The 18,607-nt window shown below is 41.5% G+C and overlaps 1 protein-coding gene across 2 annotated transcripts; it reads right to left on the reverse strand.

Annotated features, from left to right (window-relative positions):
* Window positions 1–438: 438 nt before the first annotated feature.
* Window positions 439–18,607, reverse strand: retreg1 (reticulophagy regulator 1). 2 transcript variants are annotated; one of them, XM_063219228.1, is made up of 9 exons: window positions 18,302–18,607; window positions 17,487–17,593; window positions 16,918–16,948; window positions 4,758–4,884; window positions 4,568–4,652; window positions 3,787–3,909; window positions 3,479–3,549; window positions 2,985–3,108; window positions 439–1,758 (listed from the first exon to the last, which is right to left on the reverse strand). In XM_063219228.1, the coding sequence occupies exons 1-9, from the start codon at window positions 18,442–18,444 to the stop codon at window positions 1,202–1,204; spliced, it is 1,368 nt and encodes a 455-aa protein (XP_063075298.1). In that variant the 5' UTR covers window positions 18,445–18,607; the 3' UTR covers window positions 439–1,201. The 2 variants fall into 2 exon arrangements, with proteins under 2 accessions (XP_063075298.1, XP_063075300.1); XM_063219230.1 differs by lacking the exons at window positions 16,918–16,948; window positions 17,487–17,593; window positions 18,302–18,607 and adding an exon at window positions 12,348–12,632.

Genomic DNA, 18,607 nt, shown 5'->3' on the forward strand with positions numbered 1-18,607 from the left:
TAAGGAGTGCTGCATTTTGTATTGCAGAAATAATTTTTCAGCCTATAGGCTCCCCCCATGGATCAATTAATAAATTACATGGAATAGCCATTTGTTCATTTCCAATTAGATTTCAATTTAAAAAAATATTTAATTTTGCTTATATGTTCCATCGGATAAGCTTTTTCCTTGCATGTCAAAGTAATCCTATTCATTCCCAAAAGTTGAGGGTTGTCACCTGCAGCTTCAACACCAGCAAAACGTGATACCCCTGATATGTGTGATACAGTATTGATGTGCAGATTGTTAGGCCTTCCCTGACATGTCTGTGCATAGATCAATATGTGTATATTCTGTGAAACTATGGAGAAGTGCAAAATCAAATCCTGTCACTTCAGACAGCACTGCGGTATTTCTTCGAACCTGCAAAGAAGTTGATTAAGTAACAGGTCAACAAAGTACATTCAAGAAAGATTTAATGGCATTATAATTGCACAAGATCCAGTGTCTAATATCTTTGATTTCAAGTGCCTAGCTGTATCAATTACATATTTAAGGTGCACGTACACATAAAAATGTTTACATTTGAAACAGAGCTATGCATGCAAAAATATATAACATAGATATCCAACGCTTTCTGCAACATTTCCCTGGCCCACAACAGTTCAAAACGTAATGAAAAAAGGAATTACAAAATTAGACAAACAACAAAAAGAAAAACAAAAAGAAAAAGAAAAAAATTGTGATGATTTTCCTGGAATACATCTTGTTGGTATTTCGTAGCGTATCTGTCCTTAATGGAGGTTTCCTATATGTTCGGGTTTTATCTATAAATGTATAGAGTGGAAGAGACCAGGTACAAGACTACAATGGATCTGTCGAATAGATTTGGATATATTTTTTTTAAATGTGTTTTTGGCAGCATAACAGCAATGTGAGTGAATTTCCTGCCCTTCCACCGCTAAACCGCAGAGAGCATTCGGGTCGGAAACTCCTCTACTTTGAGTGGGAAAGGCTCGAAGTGGCAAGTCGCAAAAACTGAAGAGAACTCTACTAGATCAAGCCTTCCTTGTGTCATCTGTCCCTCACATCTAATTAAAAGTACTCACAGCTAGGAAAATCATCACTTGTCAGCCTTCATTGTCCTTGCATGCCCGCCATTCACAATAGCCTGGTCATTAATAACATCTCCCCAACCGCACAACAGCTTTGCGTGACGTGATCAGTGACGCCCCAGCAGTTTGGAGAAGAACCCAGAGGGCCTGCTGGCTTTGGGCTGAGCCGCGCGTCCCCCAGCCCTCTCCAGCCCCAGCTCCCCCTCCAGCTGCTCCAGCTCCGACTGGTCCAGCAGCTCAAAGTCCTCCGCCTCGCTGTCTGAGTCCTCGGCCAGCGCCTGGGCCAGTGCAGCCGGTGGGGTGGAGGCAGTGGAGGAGGAGGAGAAAGAAGGGCAGGCGGCGTCCACCGTGGCAGAGATGGTGGCCTCCAGCCTCTCCTGGATGGCAGCCGTCACGGCGGCGCTGATGACATCACCAGCCATGCGCTCCACCAGCTGCAGGGTGGGGTCGTGGACCTGCTGCGCGCCGGCCAGGGCCTCCTTGCCCTCGTGGCTGCTGCTGCGGCTGTGTTTGTGTTTGGGCTTCGTCGGGGCGGGAGCGGGCAGGCCGATGCTCAGGTCTTCGTCATCATCATCACCGTTGGTTCCCAGGCCGTTGTCCAGACATGGGAAGTCTTGGAGTCCACCGGAGAACACCTCCTCCTGATCGCTGGGGCGGTCCAGATCTAGGGCATGAGCACAGATAGGACATATCCTCAACCATGTAGTAACGCACTGGCTCTCCTAACAGAACACTCCTAACCGGGCTAATACACCAGCCGCGACATGAGCGAGGCGAGCGACGGAAGTAATTGACTTTGTATTGAATCGCTGGTGACAGAAGAGACAAAAGCGATTGCGTGACTAGAGGCGATTTACGCGACTAGAGCGACAGTTTGCAGTTGAAAGCTCGCAATAATATGCAAATGAGCTATGATGCTGCTCGGCGACAAGCCGCCACAGCCAATTACTGTATAGAGGTCAGTAACCACAGCCAATGGGGAATGTTGGAATGCTTGCGTTCTGCTTTCAACGGACATACTCTAGTCGCTTCAATCGCTTGTATTGCTCTTGCTGCAGAGAAGCGATTTTCTGTCGCTTCAACCGCATCGCGGCTGGTCTATTCGCCCAGTAACAGGCCACACATGCCTATTCCCCCTTATTCCAGACAGCACTGCAAATGCCACCATTACCGAACTTAGCTTTTCTTCCCTGGTTAAATAAATGTAAAATAAATAATAATAATAATAGTGTTAAACTAGCAAAAAATGAGTAAGTAAATAAAATAAAGTATTAACGGTGCACTGTGTAGGATGGTGGTCAGAGTAGGAATTGCAACTATGCTGCTCTTTGAAACTGTCCTTCTATTTCCAAATTAGATCTTGTCATGAATATTTAGTAAGTAATAAACTAATATTTAATAGTATGACGAGAGTACAGTAACATTTGCAGCTAAACATGCCTATTTCTGGAAATTCATAATGGCGGACATGGAGAAGATCCACCTTTTCATGTATGAAAAATGCTATTTTTCCAGTCATAATGAATACGTTAAAATTTAAAGGTGGTGGTAAGTATTTGCGAAAAAGTTAGCACTTGTAAATGGGCAGCATGAATTCTGGAAATATACCACTAAAAATATTACACGGTGCACCTTTAAATAAAATTAATAATAAGTTAACGATAACTATTTCTGAAACCTGGAACAAGACCAATTGATGTGTACAGTATATGAATACCTGAACTGTTAATGGGATTTTAAAAAGGCTAACAAGACAGGGGTGGATTTCTCGAAACCATAGTTGCTAACCACGTTACTACGCAAGTTACTACGCAAGTTACTACGTTACTACGCAAGTTGCTAACTGGCTAACAACTACGCTTTTGAGAAATGCACCCCAGTTGCGCTCACCCTCAGAGTCCTCTGTCTGTGGTGTGTGCCCTTCAGACAGGTTGAAAGTGCCATTTTCAGTCCATGTCACCTCGGAAGGCTCAGTGTCAGATATGGAGAGCTCCTTGTATGCAGTTGAGTCCAGCTATATAGTGAGGTGAGCAAATGAAGGTGACGAGTCATCTTAGCATTAAACGACAACAGAACATTTAGTCCACATCCAGTAAAAGTAAACTGCTTTTGACATGGCTACTGTCTTTGCTTTTTTACCTTGCCTTTTCTATAAGGGAACAAATAATAATTTTAGTTGGTTCTTTGTGGAAAATATGGATTTCCATTACCAGTCTTCACACTATCCAAAACCTTCAGTGAATGTTTCCCTGGTAATTGTCAGGAACGCTAGGCCTATTCTATATAGCATGAAAGACTAGAAAAAGGTCAGCGGAAATGTCATATAACATGATACTGTGTGTGTTGACTGTCGAATCATGTGATGGAGACATGGTCAAACTGACCTTTGGGAAGAGAGAAGACAGATCGGCCTCAATGCACTCTCTCTCAGCCTGGGCCTGGAGGAGCCTCTTTTCTAATGAAACACATGCAGAGATGGTCCTTAATGACATTTATTTTCGCTGCAATATGATCTATGTTAATGGCCTATTACTGTGTGTGTGTGTGTGTGCGTGCGCGCACGTGTGTGTATATGAGTGTGTGTGTGTGTGTGTGTGTGTGTGTGTGTGTGTGTGTGTGTGTGTGTGTGTGTGTGTGTGTGTGTGTGTGTGTGTGTGTGTGTGTGCAAACACATTCATTCCAGGTGTTTTACCATGGTTCTCTTTGATCTTTTGAAAAAACTGTCCAAGCCCGAAGTCCAGTTTCTGCAGAACTGGTTCGAGCCACAGTCCAAAGTCATGTGATGACACCAAGGGCCAAAGGAAGAGGCCAAGCACTGGAATATAAGAGGAGCCGTTAACACACATCACAGCTCTGCCAGGGCTCTTCCCCAAAGTGCTGACTGCAAAGGTAATTGGGAAACTCGAGACAGTGTGAGGACATCACCATGGTTACATTTCACAGAACATGGGAAGCCCTCTGCTGGCCATTTTGAAATGGAGCAATCTACAGTAGTCACTTGTGTGTCTCAGTTAACATTATATTTTGTTTAAAACTTTGAATTGGGGCTGCAACAGACTTAGCACTACTGTAACATAAGCATTACTGTACCAGTTTAATACTAAAAAAAAATACTGTTTTAGCGCCTGGAAATCAATGCCCTGGCGTTTTGTGGATATCAGAACCTAATTTCTTCTTGAGGACGCCAAATCACTGAGAGGTACTATGGGTAAGTTGTATACAGCAGTTAACATCAGAATTAAGGCCACAATTGCAAAAAATATGAAGAAAAAAACAGACAGTTCATTAAAGTGCATGATTCCAACTCAATGTATTATATTGTACTGTGTATGTATTTTTCTATAGTCTATCACAGATGTTTTACCTTGACACTCAACAGCATCTGTTCTATTACATGTTCTATTACAGTTATTACACAACATGATTTTTTTTCTACAACTTCTTGGCAAGTTTTAAGTTTGAACATTGTTTACCTAACATATATGAGAGGACAATTCCAGGTATGTAGCGCCCAAGGACTGCCAGAAAGGAGCAGAAACTGCATACAAGCAGGCAGAACTGAGAGAGGGAAAAATAAATGTTGAGTGTCAACATGATGTGTGATCATTTGTTGAAGAAAACTCGCCTACACCAGAGTCTTAAAATAGTAAACCATGTACAAACCTTTCCGGGATTCTGCTGTTTGAAAGAAGATGTCTCTTCCAAGAATAGTTTAAAACTTGTCCAGGAATCTGTGATTTGCGATGCTGGTTCAGATTCCCCTCCATGTCTGGAGTCAATCATCTCCCAACTAGGAAACAAGCAAAGCAATGCATATTGGGATACCGGTACTGATACTTCTGAAATGATTCACTGGATGCACATGGTAATGTGAACTCTTAATATGAATAAAACATTTATCATTTTGTATTTTATTTCAAGCATTTGGAAAGATCCTAATTTTAGAAGCTAGAGAATTCCCATATATAGGCTATATATAAATATAGGCAAGGCAATTATATTTGTATAACGCATTTCATACATAAATGCAATTAAATGTGCTGCACAGTAAAGTAAGATAAAATTATGTAAAATAAAATAACTTGAAATAAAATAAAAATAAAAGCATAAGGCATGACAGGTGAAATAGAAAAAAAAGTAAAGAGAAAAGCAAGAAATAAGGAAAAGGAAACAAAATACATAAACACATCAAAAACATTGATCTCTAAGGGAAGGCATCAAAGAAAACCTTTGTCTTAAGTCTGGTCTTGGTGTGTACAGCTGAAACATATCCAGTATGTAGCTGGGCCCCAACCCATTTAATGATTTAAACAACACACACACACACACACACACACACACACACACACACACACACACACACACACACACACACACACACACACACACACACACACACACACATATATATATGTCTTCCTTGATTATCATATTCTGAGAAGCAGATACCAGTCTTTTCCGTTGTCAAACATGTGACGTAGGCAGGTATGTGTCACACGCATCACTTGATACGCTTCAGGTCAAAACAGTCACTGAAGATGCTCACCAACACTTAAGCAAGACTTCACAGGCTGCTTCGTCTATTTTTATTACCACAGGCAAGTCTAAAGCAACATTTTAAAGAAATGACACCAAGCACCATAGACACAGAACGAGAATCCCATTCTTCAGAATTTGCAAAATGAAAACACCATCACCTGCAAAACCTTAAAAAATAGTTGTCGCAAATCTTTAAACCAAATTCAAGTATATCCGCGTATTATACGATACTAAATGCAGCAGTGCCCCTAAGAGTTCATGTGGTCATGGATGTGAACAGGAAAGGTGGAGTGTAGTATTTGTGATTGTGGTGGGCAAGGGAGTAGACTGTCCTGCCTCTGCTCCATTGCACAGATCTGAAACCAGCTTTATTCCAACTGAGCTGTCTGACTCAAACTTCTGCTGCCTTTATTAATTTGAGCAACCCACAGTAAGACCAGACACCAACTAAACACAAGAATGACCCAGGTGAAAAACCCATATACTTAAAGTGTACTTTTTTTGACCGTACTTAGTACAAAGTGTACTATTTTCGGCGATTTAAAGTGCGCTTCATTGCACTATTAGTGCGCTGAAGCACTACTAAAGCAGTACTTCAGCACACTTGCAGCACACTGAGGATGCTAAATTGGCACCGCTTTTGGACAACTTTAAGTGCACTACAAGCATACTTTTGAAAGTATGCTCCAAACACGCTTTTCATGCATTCGTATGGCATTAAGAGTGTGCTTGAGTACACTTCTATAACATTTTATTGTTACTAGAAGTTCAATAAAAGTATATTAACTTCATGCTTCTTTGAAGTACATTGGAACATTTTAAGTCTGTAAAATGTATATCATATTAAGTATTGTAAATATATAACAGGTATGCTTGAAGTATATTTACAGTACACTTCCAAGTACATGAAATAATATAAATGTAATATTACAATTCATGCTGGTTCTCAGAGCTTGTACGTTACACACAACCACAGTCACAGTAGTGTTACAGTATGCATGCTTAGCATGACTGACATTTACAATCATTGCATTGTTACAGAGATTTCAGGTACACATTTCACTTTCTTTCAATCTTGCTCCTCCTTCCTGCAATTGATCACATGGATTGATGATTTATGATGACACCACACTCATTGTTTGAACAATTAGTTCCGACTTACCTTCAACTAAGATACTGAGGGAAGTGTGAGCCTATATATACCAGAACATATACGTGACCATCATAATGATGGTGGGAACATGGTCATTTTTTTGTGTACCACTTTAAATTTTAAAAACCCCTACAATAAACACAGAATATAACAATGAGTAATATTTTCATGCAAACCAAAAATATTCCTTCAGGATGAATGGCTTTCTGTTTGAGAAATTTACCTCCAAGAACTGCATTGCATGAAAGGACATGCATGATGGTGCATTATGGGTAAATGCACTTTGTGTAAGTGTCACAGGGTGACAATTGAGGCCTAAGTGAACCGAAAACTAGATGTCATTCATTCCCAATGTAATGCACCTGGAGCATGATTAGGATAATGGAGCGCAGGTGAGGAGGATGGAGGTGATTGGTGCACGTGGGTTGGTGAGCAGAGTTTTAAACAGCAAGAAACTAGACTGTGAGGAGGAAGCCGCAAGGAGAGATGACTGCGAGAATGCCATCCTGAGGGGAGAGAGAGGCGAGAGTGGAGCGGCAAGATGGGAGACGTCGGACACCGGACAGAGCCAGGCGAAAGGGACGAGAAGTTGGATGAGAAGTGGACGCGATCCTATGGATCAGAAGGCAAACTGGCAGCTCGGAGGAGAGCGCGACTGGCATAGTGCCCAGAAGGAGTCCGCAATCAGAGTGACGGCCAGGTGAACCTGCCTCGATGGAAAGGGGTGAGATGGACATGCACCCCACCGTGAAGATGAGTGACTCGTATTCGCCTGGTTACTGCGCGCCGTGAGTGCGCCGCTCTCTCTCTCTCTCTCGCTCTCTCGCTCTCTCTCTCGCTCTCTCTTTTCCTCTCGCTCGCACCCAAGACTGCTGAAGACCAACCAGCTATTCCGGGCCTACGCAGAAGAACTCCCATCGCTTCTCATCACCGCCAGCTGCTCCCGATTGAACGTGTGTGCCATGCCCCCGTTGCAGTGTAATTCACCTCGCAACCCCCGCACGGATGGACTTGGTGGCTGGACTGTCCAAGCATGCCATTGTGGACTTCAGACTTGGGCGCGGGTGGGTTCCCTCAAGGGTCATGGACAGAGACAACTACCCTTTTGACTTTTAATAATGGTGGTAAATAAATAGAACGAAAACTGGAACTTGTGTCTTGGTTTTTGGTGTTGTGCAGTGAACTCCCAGGGTAGTAGTATCAAAGTGGGCGCGGCCAGCAAACGCGCGCCCCACCTGTGACATAAGCACACTTTGAAGATTTTTGGGTGAAGTACAATCATGGTGCACTTAGAAAAAGTGTACTTGCAATATGTTAAAACGATTTACTTTAAAGCGCACTATAGAAAATCACACTTAAAAGACATTTGGGTGAAGTGTAATCATATTGCACTTTAAAAAAGTACAATTGCAATATGTTATTAAAAAATACACTTTTAGTAAGTTAACTATTAGAACACTATTAGTATATTCCTCTAAATACACTTTAGCCAAACATCTTCGAAGTCCACTTGAAGTATGGTTCGCTAAGTGTACTTTCTTTGAGAGCAACTTAATTACATCTAATTTTAAGTACACTTTAAATAAGCATATTGTAAACATACTTTTTCTTAGCACAAAAAGCACGAGTGCACTTTTAACATGCTAAGTACACTTCAGTCATGCTTTTATTGTACTAAATTGAACCACTTTTTCACCTGGGGAGATTAGGATGTAGTGGGTTTTTGTAGGGCTCTGCATTGTTGATTTTACTGCATGTGAACCTATTTCTTAAATGGCATAAACTACATTGTGCTTCAGGGGACAGCATTACGCCCAATGTAGTATTTTATACATTTCCTACAGTTCCATACAGTTACTGTTCCATATGTAAAACAGTGTGGAGAGAAAGGAGGAAGATGGAGTTGGTCAAATTCAATAACACTGGCTATATTTAAACCAACAAGCTGAAGGCCATCACTGTCTGTCCCACAGCTGTCAGAAACACTGCTTGTGTGAAATTGTTTGCGTTCTTCAAGGGGATCACGTTACGGCGATGCACAGAGAGATTCTTCCAACTTAACACCGCATTTAGGTCAAGAAGGGCATGTGGCTGGCTGGCTACAACATGGTTCCATGTGATCTAGATTTCCATTCTGACAACTGGCAGTTTATCATAATCTGCTCGAAACACACATCTAATCTAAGAGACACAACAAGTGTACTTCCTGCCCACTCTGTTTTCTGTCTCTAGGCAGTTTAGGCCGCAGAGTCTGGAGTCTGTTTACTACCCCCTGCCAGTTTACCATTATTGGCACAGTCAATCCTGTGATGATAGCCATTGCTATGAGAGTCCCAGAGTGGCATGCTTTTTTTCAAAGTTTCAATTATCAAGGCAAGGCAAGACAAGGCAAGTTTATTTATATAGCGCATTTCATACACAGGTGCAACTCAATGTGCTTCACAAAGTTAACGAATGTAAATGAAAGGAAACAGGGAAGAAAGAAGGAAATAAATTAGAGTCAAAAAACATTTAAAACATTAAGATAAAACATAAGGTAAAAATAATAATAAAATTAAATAAAAAAATAAATAAACATAATAATAATAATAATAATAATAATAATAATAATAATAATAATAAAAAATTATATGTAATTTAAGATAGGGGAAAGCATCTGAGAACAGCTTTGTCTTTAGTCTAGATTTAAAGCTATCAATAGTGGGTGCATTTTTTACGTCATCTGGAAGCTGGTTCCAAAGCTTTGAAGCATAGAAGCTAAAGGCTGCCTCTCCACACTTTGTTTTGACTTTTGGAATCACCAGCAAATTCTTCTCCGTTGACCTTAGTGACCTGGTTGGTGCATACAGCTGAAACATATCGAGTAGATATGTGTGTCTCATTCCATTTAATGATTTAATGTGATGTGGTCGAACTTCCTTGTTTTTGTAAGAACCCTTGCTGCTGCATTTTGTACAAGTTGAAGCTGTTTAATGGTCTTATTGGGGAGGCCAGTAAAAAGTCTGTTACAGTAATCAACCTTACTAGAAATGAAGGCATGTATTAGCTTCTCCAGATCATGTTTAGACATAAGCCCCCTAAATTTAGAGATGTTTTTTATGTGATAAAATGCAGACTTAGTAATAGCTTCCATGTGACTGTTGAAGTTTAGGTCACTGTCAATGAGGACCCCAAGATTTTTAACTGTTTCCCTTGCTTTCAGTCCCTTCGTTTCGAGGATAGTAGCAATCTTTTGTCTCTCCTCTCTTTTCCCAAATATGATTACTTCAGTTTTATCTGTGTTCAGCTGGAGGAAATTGTGAGATATCCATTTGTTAATTTGGTCCATGCAATGATAGAGTGATTCAAGGGGGGTGTAGTCATTGGGGGACATAGATAAGTAGAGCTGGGTATCATCCGCATAGCTATGGTAATTTATGGAGTTATTCTCGATAATGTGTCCCAGTGGCAACATATACAGATTGAACAGTAGTGGTCCCACAATGGAGCCCTGGGGGACCCCACAATTCAGAGACATCGGTGATGAGGTATGTCTTCCAATGGCGACAAAAAAAAAAAAAAGACTGAATTTTGATTCAACAAAGTTGTAGTGCTCTACTAAAGGACCTGTGTTACAATATGTCATAGTGTATTATGGTTGTTAACTTCTCATTGACTATTAGAGTGTGCCCATTAGGGTTAGAGTGTTATTAGAGTGTATTAAGGGGCTACAGTATTCCATTACAAACATAATGGCTCGTTACTATTGCTAAGCATAAATCCTTTATGACCATTTGTTTCATTTTCTTTTATCACCATGGCCATGTGTTTGTTCACCCAGTAGGCTTACGCCATCCATACTCATACATACTGTATCTAGCCATGCTGACAGATGGCTTTCCAATAACCACTCTACTGCACAACTTCTGTGAATGCTCCTCTAGCAGCACCTGCACACGCCCAACGTGAGCTACCAAGAAAGTTCATCTGAGATCCGTAACATACAGTATTAGCGTCAACGTGCCACCCCTACTTGGAACACCCATGTTAAAACCTTGGTAGTCTGACCTCTCCAAACTCCAAAAAGCTATAAATCACTTTCTAGGTATAAGGATCCTCCTCACGAGGTAGTCCCTCTCTCTAAGAGAAGGTGCAAGAGAACACCACCTTCAGTATGACTCTGAAGCAACCCGTGCTGCCGGGTTGCACCACTGCCAGTGGTACGGTGTTATGGCTGGGGGCTTTGCGGGGTAGGGGGCGGCCGGGGGGGTGTTGCGTCAGCAGCTTGACTAGGAGACAATGTTTGTTTCCCTCCCGAAGTGCCAGCCCCCCTCTCCAGACATGTGGGGGTGACATTTCACAGGCCTGACCTCACAGGAGCGTGATCCCCACATGATCCATCTGGGCTTGCACGTAGGTCAGCCAGTTTCCCCCTACTAACTCCGGCACGGAGAGGTAATGGTCTTAAACAACCTGGCAGTCCTCTGTTATGGCCGCGCCATGAAATTTATACTGTAATGACAGATCCAAATGGACATGTGTCAAATCTGTATTTGTGTAGGTCACTTGACAAATATAATCTTATATCTATCTATAATCTTTTCGAGTCGAGGGTCACTGGCTCACAACCTCACAGCCTACGGTAGCCGGTTACAACTTTCATCATTTTGCAGCATAAATGAAAGTGAAAGTGAATACCATGAAATGATCATGGTATTATATATAAAAAAATCAGTCAGGAAACAAAATGGCAGGGAAACAAAATGTTTCTACAGCAATGTGTCTATCCAGAGACCCAGGAAGCAGGCAAATAAGCCAGCTGTTGAAGTGGCTCTACTGCTAATCTTTGGAACAACACAGAGAGCTATGCGTCACCAGCTCTAACAAGGCCCTCCAACAGACAGCCCAAAAATAACCCAAGACAAACAGTCAAACCATGCAAACAATGGGGCCAAAATGCAGCTCTTCCATCGGCCCCCTGTGACAAAGCCAGTCGTGCCATTTGCACTTTCAGCTTTGGGGCCTCCTGAAAAGCTTCTAGAATGCCAGAACTGTCTCCGCGACAGTAACCAAGGTGGATCAAGCCAGCTTCTGTCTGGCAAGGTAAGAAGCCCTCGAGGTGTCACATATTCCATTGCCATGGAAGCACGTATGACCTCAATAGCTACAATCCAGTTATCACTCCAGCCCCCTGCCAAAAAGTGGGACATGCTACGCTGAGGTACTCATGGGAAAAACAGTCTCCATCCATACAAGTGTGGTGGGTACATGACAAAGCACATTTTGAACCCCAGAACTAGCCGTTATAGACATATTTTGTCAAGTTGACCAGACAAATATCAAAATACATTTTTTCCATTAAGATAGCTGGTTAAACAAACAAAATATCTAATATGTATTTCATTAAGATAGCTGGTTAAACATTTGTCCGGCTACATAACAACACTGATGCTAATGACCAATCCTCGTTGGTTCTAATTCCTTTATTACAGCGCTTACCTCACTGTTTCCTTCAAGAAATGTTCCCTCATCTGTTTAACTCACACAAAAAAGGCATGGCAGTGTCATGGGACCATCATTACCTTATCCCTGGTCCACAGTCCTCCGCAGAAAACTGCTCTCAGCAACGGACCCCGTGGGGCTCTAAGGGCACTGCTCAGTGGATATAGCCTCTCTGATGCTGGGATGTGCTCACTGTAGCCTATGGCTCCACTCTGGGTTTAGCTGTTATGATGTCCACTGGTTCATAGATGCCACATGGAGGGAGAGCAAGTTGTGTTTATGTTGAATGGGGTCCTGAGTGTTACTATTTCAACTGGGCTGGTCTAAAAATATCCGAGTCACACACCATTCCACCACCAACAGGCATTAGACCAGTAGAGGAAGGTGGGGGTGTGGTGTGGTGTGGTTGCGGTGGGCGAGGGCGAGGGGACCCTTCTCCTCTTTCTTCTGTCTTTTTCTTTCTTTCCTGTCTCGCAAACACTGTCTGCCAACTCCCTCTCTATCAGTCTAAGTCTGTCTCTATGCCCCTGTCTGTGTCTGCCTGTATGTCTGTTTCTGTCTCTCTCTCTGTCTCTCTCTCTCTCTTTTCTCAGGTAATATCTGAACTTGCGGTAGGTGTCATCTCCTGTCCCCTTCACACCATATTAACTATTACACATAGTAAAACTCTGTAGTGTTGAGGAAGTTGTAAGTATGGTCGTGCTTTTCAAGTCAGGTCTAGTGGTGTGTCCCATTATTTTTCCATTAGTGGCCCCATTAGTGTAGGGTCTCACTCTAAGAAATTGCGCAAGCATTGCAAAACACATGGTACACCATTCACTTAACAGAAACTATAGATGTTGTGTTTGTTCATGTTCATGAGTCACATGTATCATTAGAATGAGAGCATCAACAACAAAGCATGTGCAGCAACAGATATGTTATTGAAGGAGCGGGAACATGTGGCAAAATATCACACATAATCTGAGAAAATGACAATATGACGAATGACTACAACCATTAAACAAATCAAATCACCCCAACCAAAGATAAGCTATTATGCATGAACGGAAACTTCATATTTAAGTACATTCAAATGTCACAAACTTCGGTCTGGTGTCAGTAAACAGTGAGTTATACGAAAATGTATTCACACAAAGAATTCACAGAAGCACTTTGGATAGCAGAGGCCAGTGTGGAAATGCCCTGCTTTATTTTTGACCAAACTACACATCGGTGGATCACTTGACTGGGATAAGATATCACAACAGAGCTGATAGAGTTAGCATGGCCAGACAAAAAACAAACACCATCAGTACAGTACTCAACCAAAGAGAGCCAGTATTCTTGAGCACACCCTCTACTGCAAAGTATACGCACCACTGATTGGTTATATCAGTGGCCCAGGAGCCTCCCATCCAATGGGATTGATCGAGTGTCGGGTGGCAAAATGATGAGGGCAGTTGACCTACGGGCAGTTCCTGAAGTTCAAAAATGTCTGTGTCATCCTATCCATTACACACACAACACTCTCGGTACACAAACAAGCGGACTCACACCACCTCACGTTTCGCAACAATTCTGGCAACTTCAGCAACACATAAACCAAACAAAAACACAGACTTAAAATGTATAGGCTTAATATTCCTGAAGCTTATATACAGTGTGTGTATATACCGTATACCGGTACATATACACATGGAAAATAACAATATGAGGAGACATCACTAATCAATAGTTTAGGGAAAGATGTAACAACAGAAAGTGATGAAGTGATCAAGATAGATAAAGTGAAATTGTTGCAAAATACAGAGTAAAATAAGAAATTAAACTTTCTCATTTAAAATAAGATGTCACTGGTCTAACGGTCATTGACATATTAGTAACGTGTGAAAATGTATTTGTATAGAAAATTAGAAAATGAAAAGAAAACGAGGCCATTGATACAATATTGCCCTGACTTCTAAAATAAAATGTCATGATATGAATATTAATCAATTGCCTAAAACAAACAATGCACCATCTTATCTTGATTCGCTCCAGTTATTTAAAGATCATTAAGACATCAGTTGCACATAATTGCTACTGGATGGATGCCACACACAATAAAGCCACATACAATAATGGCTCTACAACAATTCACCTTACAATGAATTTACATCAAAACCACAAGTCAGAGATGTGTTATGTGACAGAAAGGCAAAGGCCAACTTGCGTAAGGGGGTAGAACAACAACCACAACATTTCATCACTTTGGTCCAGCAGCATATGCTAAGCAATCGCACATCCGCCCTCTGACCTGGAGGCCTTCGCAAAATAATAGCAGTTGAGGTGAAGTGAAAGAATGGCAGTCGCATCGGATTTACACTACTGGGCCTCAACAATGCACTCTTTGAACAGGCAGTAATCTGAGAATGTCGCAGTATGCGTAGAGCACAGGCTATGCTTCCTGTAGAACACAGTGAATTAGGTTCCAAGGGCACTGTGGTCCATATGGGCTGGGGGTGCTGCTAAGGGGAATAGCCACACACTGGGACGTGACCCATATACATAGACTAGGGCCCAAATGTCTGACCCAAACGCTCTCTGGGAGCTTGGCTCTTTAATGAGGCCCACCTCACATTAACAAGCTGAAAGCCAACTAACCTTCACACAGGCAAAGCTGACACTGGCTCTCAATAACTTAAGAGGTCTCAAAGCAGTCTGGCGAGAGGTTTTTTTTTTCCTTTGAAACTTCACCTATACGACATGAATCAGACTGCATACATATCAAACATCTAATGATTTGTGCAGTGAAGGAACATTGATCTTTAAATTTAACTTAAAAGGATAATCCAAGGCCCATGGTGCAGGGCTCTATCTCCTTTGGTAATCTGGAATAACTCACAGACATACGAGCTCAAACTGAAAAGGCAAGTCTTTACATATTTCTCTCCCAGAATTCCTCCATCTCCCAAGCATCTTGGGATACGTACAAAAGCATCTCGGGAATTAGAACGTAAAAAAGCATCTTGGGAATTGCAGTCAATCAAACATAAACCAATAATAAAACAGGAGATACGCACTCTGTGCTTCTAAATGAACAATCCGGTGCAACCAGAGCAGGATTAAATCATAAGCAAAAAGGAAAAAGAATCTGGTGTAACATGGATGTCTTTTTTGTTATTTATTTTTTCAGTACATTCAGACTAAAGTTTTGACATGCATCTTCATCAGAGTCCTCAAATCTATAGGACTCTGATGAAGACGCATGATGAAACGTTAGTTTCATAAAAATAAATAACAAAAAATAGACATTTGTCTTGCACCAGATTATTTTTCCTTTTTACATAAAACAATAATATTTTCCGTTCTTACACTATCATGATACAGTTTTTCTTCCTCACCCATTTCCCAACTCCTCTAACCAGTGTCACTTAACTTCTTCTTCACACTCAAATTTCGGTTCCAGAACACACTTTTCCCAAAACACTACACACAATCCTCTGGATTTGACATAATTTTCATGAAGAAAAGTGCTGGTATTCTCATGGAACACACTATCATTCAAAATACTAAAATGAACTGCCATACAGTACTTCCTCATCACATTGGCAAACTCCTTTAATACCTGTTTACAACCTGCAATCATCCCCCCCATAACGACACATATTGCATGAGATATTTATGAAAACACGAGTGGGTGCAGTGAGAATACAAGAGATCACTTTCATGTAGTTACCGAATATTTTACAGTAAATTAGTCCAACTTTTTGAGTGTCAAAAAGATATGTAAAATATATATTTCTGCCACACATATGTGTGCTCTGAGTCTAAAAACAATATTTCAGTATTTTTCAACCGAAAGATACCCTGTTATATAGATTTTGACAATAAAATACACTTGGCTTGACTTGACTTCACTTGAAGATTGTGAAGATTACTGAGTGTATGAAACCAACAAAACGCTTGGCTCCATCTAGTGGGCAGATTTGGAAGTGCCTAATGGTTATTGTCCACTTGTGGAATCAGAGCTCCTGTTTTTGGTTGATTGTGACCTTTGGGTTAGGTCTTGCATAAGGGGTTTTAGTGGATCTTGTGCTAAACACTGCAAAAGTGTACAACTTATAAACATTGGCCCACATAAAAGGTCTAAGGTGTTACTGTTTTACTTCTACTAATAATAATCTAATGCAGTGACAACTATTACATTGACCTATAAATAAACAGTTCACGGACTGTACTCTAAAAAAGGATTTTGCCATGTTTCATTTGGTAGTGCATTTTGTTCAAATCTTCAAGCTTCTCTAGTTTTTTGGCTATAATGCCAGCCTGACCCTTTGCGTGACCCGTGGCCTACTTGTGAACTTTCTGTACTACAGTAGGCCCGTAATTCTAGTGACTTTCAGGTGCCAGGAGGACTACAGCTCACTGATTATGTAGTTCATGTTTGTTTTTATTCTCGCATTTCCCTTCAGGCATCATATCATCCATTGACATAGATCTTCAGACAATTTTCCACACCTCCTCAGAGTAAGTGGTTAAACTTAGTTCGGTCTGACTCATAGACAGATAGGCTCACAGCCTTTATCATCTTTGCGACATTATTAGTTCTTCAACAGAGAGATTCGAGCATGATATAATATTGTAATAACATCATGTGTTACATGAAAGGAAACCGTTTAACCTTACCTTTCAGTCATACTATGCCACAATTTGGTTCCTATGGGGAAAAAAAAGAAAAATAAAGTGAGGGCTACCACTCTTTCCTTATCTGTTACACAATGCAGTCATTAAAAAGTCATCGGTGCAGAACAAGCTGTGCAATTCTGCGACTTTGACAACATTCTGAGGCGGCTAGCTATGCCAGTCAGTTCTCCCATAATTCCCCTGCTGCATGTCAAACCAAAACACTGGCTCTCAGGTCAGCAGCATGTCCTGCTGGGGCAGCAGGCTTACAGCTGAATCATTATGAGATAATCCCGAGCTGAGCCATGGTGTGGCAGCCACAGTTTGTGATTATTTACTTGCAGACATTTTCTGTTTTGAAGATTTTGGGCCTAACGGTTAGCGCTTTGAAGTTAACATGATACAGTCAGTGCATCACATATGAGATATATCACTGTCCGAGCACTCTCAGAGCAAATGTTATTGGATGTCTTGCACATTTCCATGCCCAATATTATATCAGTACATGTATGCTGACCATATCATGATGCATTTTCTTGAAAACAATATAATGTGTAGGCCTACTACTGTACCTTTGGATCTCATAAGGCACAGGTCCCGGGTAAACTGAATGACAACCATCAAGGCCAAGCTTAGGCACATGACACTAAACAATCTGCAGGGACTAAGCGTCACAAACCTGTGGGGAAAGCAAAAAACATGAAAATTATTTGTTCAGAAAAGAATTTCATTTACAACATGAACATGAAAAAACACGCCCAATGATAAAGACAACATGGAGAAGGCAGGCCTATTCTGTAGATGGCGTGTAAGGATTTGGAATATCTGTCATCACCAGGTAGGCTTATCTTGCCTTAGGAAGGCTGAAAGAAGTTGTGTGCATTTACACCACAAAATTAAAATGTCGTCTTACAAGCTGAGGCCAACCGGTGAAGCCTGGGATAACTTTTTGCAATTGGGTCGTGTAAACCCAGTGCTCAGTAGGGACTTGCAAAATTAGTTTTCTTATGATGAATATGAATTAACACATCTTGGACATAAGTGAATGGTCACTAGATGACAATACAGGCAGCTGAGGTGCCAATGTTTTCCTTTGCCAATGCTTCCCTTTGACACGTGGTGAACAAGACCCTTTCTAAGAAGTTTCACATAGGTTAAACAGCAAAACCTATTAGACTGCAACATATGACAATAGTAATTTAGGCCTAGACCAGTCGACAGTTTGAAGTACATTAAGCCAATGTGAAGTTAGCGTCATTGTTGTCATATGCTAGTAAATTACACTCCACAAGGGCGCAAAAATGTCACACACTGGTGTCCTCGTACGCTACATTATAGCAACATCATTCTTGGTACTGTACGCTACAATGCGTCATGGCATTCTTACCAGAAAACAGAATTCACCACAGCAAAGACTGAAGACGTCCAAAACGGTCTTCTCCAATTTATCACGATTGAGATGCGGCATAAAGGCGAGCCGACAGATGGATGTCGGGAACCGGCTGACAGCTCTTTCCCAGATTCCGCCATCGCCCCACCTGTGCTCCAGTGAGAATATGTTTACTGTGCCCTGTACTCGTGCCCCGTGCCCTGCGTCTTTAATATCAACAGTACCGTTTATGTCCTAACAAAACATGTAGGCTACCACAGCAGCAACGTCTAGTCAGTCCTCGGTGACCAGCCCGTTGACAGC

This window comes from Engraulis encrasicolus, chromosome 16 (assembly GCF_034702125.1).
Source record: "Engraulis encrasicolus isolate BLACKSEA-1 chromosome 16, IST_EnEncr_1.0, whole genome shotgun sequence".
NCBI classification, from domain to species: Eukaryota; Metazoa; Chordata; class Actinopteri; order Clupeiformes; family Engraulidae; genus Engraulis; species Engraulis encrasicolus.